We start from the raw sequence: 5,595 nt of genomic DNA, 5'->3' as shown, positions 1-5,595 counted from the left end.
AGACTTTTTATTTATAGCTTTCTTTTTAAATGGCTGAAAGCAAAGCAGCTCAAATTGAGATCGAGAAACCAACCTGGTAGAGAAGCGAGAACCCTGTCCGCTCCGCTCCCTCTGGGCCTGGCCGGTTGTATTCAGCACAGCGGACAGCTCCCCGCCCCGCCCCGAGCCCACCGCACCCTCCCCTCCGCGGCTGGCAGCTTTGCCATTGGCTCTCCCACCTCCCCTTCTCGAAGCTGCCGATTCTACACATAGACCCAACCTACCCAGGAGCTTGTCTTCTCGCCTCTCCAGCGCCCGGGGTAGCCCAGGCCGGGGAGAGAGCCTCGAGGGTTTCTGAGCCTCGGAGGGTGGTTGTCGGCTCTCGACTAGGCTTGCTGAGTCGCTGCCTGCTTCCTACACTTCGTCTCCGGCCCTCGCCCTGTGGCAGGCGCTTGGCTCAAGATGAATCTCAACTTCACCTCCCCTCTGCACCCGGCGTCTTCTCAGAGGCCCACGTCCTTCTTCATTGAGGACATCCTGCTGCACAAGCCCAAGCCGCTAAGGGAGATGGCCCCTGATCACTTTGCCAGCTCTCTGGCCTCCCGGGTGCCTCTCCTAGACTATGGCTACCCCCTCATGCCCACACCCACCCTCCTGGCTCCTCACCCTCATCACCCTCTGCATAAGGGAGACCACCACCACCCTTATTTCCTCACCACCTCGGGTAAGTAACAGGGGCCTCAAGGTTTGGGGAGCGGAAGAGCAGGTCTCCCACTACCGGCCCTAAGTCTGTGATGGAGCTGAGGAAAGGCCAGAGCTGGTTCGGCCTGGCTTGGCGGCTTCCTTCCCTAAGTGACAGTGGAAGGTTGGGGATATGGCTGAGCTCCCTTGAGGCATGCCAACCCATGGGGAGCACTCATGGTCACTCTGCATTCTTTACAATGGAGGAAACGTTCCTATCCAAGAGGCGACTGGAGGGTTTTGATGACAGTCTTGGTAGACCATGCTCAGTCTCCTTCCTTGTGGTCTTCCTGGCCACTTTGGTCCAGCTCTCAATCCTGATTCTCTGCCTCTCCTCATTCTAAAGGAGACTCCTGACCACCCCATGGAACACAGCTCAACTTTCCAGCTCATTAGTTCCAAAGGCTCCGGGCGGGCCAGCTCTCTCCTCTCAGGCACTGAGCATTCACGGATGCTGAAAGGGCTTAGAAGTGAAAGAAGGTTTGGGATATTCGGAGGACTGAAGGTTTGACGTGGCCGGAATAGGGGAAAAATGAACCGGGGCACAGGAGGAGGGACGCTGCTCCTCTTGAACTCTCCTTATTCCAGAAGTCTAACTCACAATCTTGGGCTTGGCTGCCCTCCTCTGCCCTGGTTGCTGGCTGAGCTGGAGCCCTACGCCAAAGTATCTTGATTTTCCGTGAATGACAAGGACTGGGGGGAGGGGCAGCAAAGTGTGGTTGGGACAGGGAGAGGTGAGGAAATACCCAGATTTTTTTTTTTTTTTCCTGCTCTCTGAAAGGCCACATTCACGCCTTCTTCTCTGGCATTTTCATTCCAGTTAAAACATAATAGTTCGCTGCGTGCAGGTGCAGAGCACGGCCGAAAAAAACAACCCTGGTCTGGGGGAGAGCCGTGGAAACACATGAGGCAGTTTGCGAAATGTGGGCTCTGGGATCTACGGCGAGAGCTAGAAGTTTTTGTGACGCGGTAAAACCCCGATTCTGAGGCACCAGGTCGGAAGGGCGATTACAAAAGCTATGTGGAAGCCTGCATTTTGGTATTGTCTTCACTGCCTGGCCAATGACAGTCTCTTCTGGGTTCCCCCCAAACAGCAGTGGCCAAAGCCCGTGATGACAGAACTGCTTGTTTTGTTTTTGGTTTTTCCCTGGGATTGGCAGAAACGGATGTCTGTGGCGGTTTACTTGGGGGCATCTCAGACCCTGTAATGCCTGTGAAGGTCAGGAAAGACAAGATAAGTCTCCCCAGACCTGGTGGGGGTGGGGAAAGCACTTCAGTCCTTCTGCCTAGGGTCCGAGAGAAAGAATGAGGGCCGGATTACAGGTCTGGGTCCCCAGCGGGCCTCCTCCTTCCGGAACGTGCAAGGCGGGCACTGCCCCTCCCTTCTGGCCCTTGAGCTTCTCCTGATGAGTTTTCATCTGTTTCCTTTGGCCGCAGGCGGGAGAATGGGGGCAGCCCGGGAAAGAGAAAGGTGTTTTTTTTAGTGAGGTGGGGAGGCGAGGCCACAGTCGCGCCTCTAGTAGCCCAAGAGCAATGCTGAATGTCGTCAGGGGTGGGGAAGGGTGGCGGGTGGTCAGAACAGCTACTGGATCAGCGGGCGATCGCAAGAAAACTTCGGGAGGCGCCACAGAGGACTGGGAGCTGGCAGGCGTTATGGAAGTCTTTCAAGAGACATTTTTTAAGGCCCCCGATTAAAAACAATTTCTTTCCCGTTTTACTTCACCGTTGATTGTCTGCGTGTCTAGATGGCCTTCCCGATAAAGACCTTCCAGCTCTATTCTTGTGATGTGTTCTTTCCCCTGCCCTGAGGTTCCTGGGAGAAGGGCTGGAGTAGGTCTGGGGCGGCGAGGGGACCAGCGGAGGCACGCACGAGGCGGCGGGAGGCGCTGGGGACCAGGGGAGCGCGGCGGCGGCGGCGGCTCCCGGGTGTCAGGGCTCGACCCACTCGGTTGCTTTTCTCTCTTGCAGGGGTGCCGGTGCCGGCGCTGTTCCCGCACCCCCAGCACAGCGAGCTGCCGGGGAAGCACTGCCGCCGCCGCAAAGCTCGCACGGTTTTCTCGGACTCGCAGCTTTCCGGCCTGGAGAAGAGATTCGAGATCCAGCGCTACCTGTCCACGCCAGAGCGGGTGGAGCTGGCCACGGCCCTCAGCCTGTCCGAGACGCAGGTGGGCCGGGGAGGGGCAGATCCGATCCCCGCCCCGCTTTCCTCCCCGGTAGCTCCCGCCGCCGCGGAGTTCTGGAGTGGGAGTGGCCCCTCTCCCCGTTATTCTAGGCTTCTCCAAAGATCCTTAGTAAAGGTACCGACACCTCCAACCTCGGGTCAGGCTTCCCGAGACCTGATCTCATCTCTCTCTCGAGCGCTAGACCTGGAAGAGAAACACCTTTGGTGATCCTGATGTCCACTGTCTGTGTGTCCCAGGACCGCTCATTCCTGTGCCGCCCCCACTCCTCTCCGAGCCGGGCGGTAACCCTGGTCGGACGTAAAAATCAGAGACTAGGCCGGCTCTTGCCCCGAGAGAAGCGCGCACGGAGGAAAATTCTTTCCTTACTATTTTAATCTCTCTCCCGCCTGCGAATGCAGCCTCCCCACTCCCCTCCTCCTTACTGCCCTGTCCTGAGTGGAAGAACTGTTTTTTTTCCATCTCCCAGATGCTGTTCACCTGCAACCTTCAAACTCCTTCCTCCACTGCCTCTCTCTCTCTTCTCTTCTCTGTACCCGGGAGCCCCGCCGGGCGCCAATGGTTTTTCTTTCTGATGAGAACCAGCAAGATTGATTCTCCCCCTCCCGTCCAGGAGTCTTGCTGGACCGGGTGTTTAGAGGTCATAATCAGGAGAACGTAAGGTAAACACGAAGGAGATTCGCCCACGTAGCACTTACTACTGGCCATTCTAATTAGTAACATTAATTAGATATTAGTATTAACCAGTATTAACTAACCACACCCGTTTGACCTTTACTATTGTTTTGGATAATGACTTCCAGGAGCCTTAGGATGTCTGGTTCTCATTCAGCCTAAGACGGTAACTTGCGAGCAGTTCAGGTGTGACTTAACCCAAGGAAGAGATGGTCACAGCTCCTGGGTAATTCGTGAATGGGTCGCGGTCCATTTTCCTAGCCCCCAGCAGTCTCTGAGATCTTAGTAACTATGGGTCTGAAGGGATGACGCGGTTGTATATATTTTTTTTTTCCCTCCCTGCAATCAGGTGAAAACGTGGTTCCAGAACCGGCGGATGAAGCATAAAAAGCAGCTGAGGAAAAGTCAGGATGAGCCCAAAGCGCCCGATGGGCTCGAGAGCCCCGAGGGCAGCCCTCGCGGCCCAGAGGCCGCATCCGCCGAGGCTCGGCTGGGCCTGCCCGCCGGCCCCTTCGCGCTGACCGAGCCCGAGGACGAGGTGGACATCGGGGACGAGGGGGAGCTCGGCTCGGGGCCGCACGTGCTCTGAGCCGCGTGGCGGGGGAGGCGGGGAGGACGCGGCGGGGCGGGGCGCGGGGCCCTCCGGGATCCGGAACACTCGGACTCGGGGCCGGGGGCGGGCCTCGGAGACAAACAAAACACACCTGTCAACCCTCGAACTCGTGCGGGGGCCCCGTGCTCGCGCCCTCCTCCCCCTGCGGCCCGCCGAGGCCCTGCCGGGCGAGCGCGCACCTGCGTTAGCTCATTCCCGCGCCCCGCGTCTTAAGTGGCGCAAGCTGGACCCCGCGCTGGCGGTTCTCTTACCTCCGCCGCGATCGCAGACCCTCTCGGCCCTCACCTCTCCGCCACCTGCCCCCAGCTCCGTTGTGCAGGCTCCGCGACCTCTCCACCGGGACCCTTTGCCCTTCCTTGGGTAGACCGATTGGCCGCAGGTAAGGGACCGGGTGGGCGCCTCCCGCTCTGCGGGGAGCCAGGTTGAGCCACAACCGGATGCTTAAGACGCCGGTGCCCGACCGACTCGCGCGCTGCTTGCCACTGACCTCGCACTCGGGTCCCCCGTCTCTAACTCCAAAGCGAAAGCGACGCCCCCTCCTCCGGGCGGCGCTTCCCATCCTCTCCCGTCGCGGGTCCCTCCCGAGCTTGCGGTTCGCAACCCTGGCACCCCTGGTTTGTGGCCCCCGGGTACCCCTGCTCTTGACGCCGCCTCGCCCCCGTCCTGAGCGGCGCGCCCACCCGCGGCGAGAAACTTGGGCAGAGAAAACACCCCCGGGCGACGTCTGCCTCCTGACCTTGCCGCACCTGTCCCGCAACTCTTACACGTCCCAGGGGCTACAGATACTTTGAAAATGAGCGTTCCTTGGCTTGCGTGTGGAAATGCCCATTCTCCTTGCATTTTAGGGATGCGGAGTTTTAGCGAGATTAAAGCTCAAGGGGGAGACGCATGTCCTGGGGGGCGGGCACCTGTTTGTGGTCTCTTGAGGTGGGGCGGGAGTCCGGCCCAGCGCGTCGCCCCTCTCCCCTCTCCTTTTCCCCTACGAGGTCTCCTATTCTCTCCCCGGGCTTGCAGTCTCTTTAGATAATAAAGGGCTCGCCGGGCAAAACTGGGAACGAACACGAGTTTCCGGGAATCGTTTTGTTACCGCGTCCTCCTCCGAGCACGCCCCCTCCCCTCGGCTCTGGGTGGTTTCCTGTGCTCGACCGGAGTGAACGGGGCTAAAAACCTTTCCGTGGCCGACCCCCTCACAGCCACCCCGATTTTCCTGTTTTTACTCGTTTGGTATAGTCGTGAGTTTCACCTACACGGAAAAGGTCACCGCAGATGGAATTTTTTTTTTTTGACTCTGAAACACCGAAGGGACAGAGATTACTCGGTATTTGGAGTTTGAAATTCTACTACCAAATGGTGTGTCGATGCTACGCCCCCAGTACGCTTAGAAATGCAGCGGCCAGCTAGAGGCGA

At 58.6% G+C, this 5,595-nt stretch overlaps 1 protein-coding gene across 1 annotated transcript; it reads left to right on the top strand.

Moving 5' to 3' along the window:
* The first annotated feature begins 441 nt into the window (after positions 1-441).
* BSX (brain specific homeobox) lies at positions 442-4,164 on the top strand. Its single transcript, XM_047070678.1, has 3 exons — positions 442-703; positions 2,689-2,885; positions 3,925-4,164. Exons 1-3 carry the CDS (start codon positions 442-444, stop codon positions 4,162-4,164), a joined length of 699 nt encoding a protein of 232 aa, XP_046926634.1.
* The last annotated feature ends 1,431 nt before the right edge of the window (positions 4,165-5,595 follow it).

Source organism: Lynx rufus, unplaced genomic scaffold, assembly GCF_022079265.1.
Source record: "Lynx rufus isolate CCGP_SWC_20201006 ecotype Redwood Valley unplaced genomic scaffold, mLynRuf1.p SCAF_9, whole genome shotgun sequence".
Lineage (NCBI taxonomy): Eukaryota > Metazoa > Chordata > Mammalia > Carnivora > Felidae > Lynx > Lynx rufus.
Note: the sequence above shows the minus strand (reverse complement) of the source record. Positions and strands in the feature narration are given on the sequence as shown.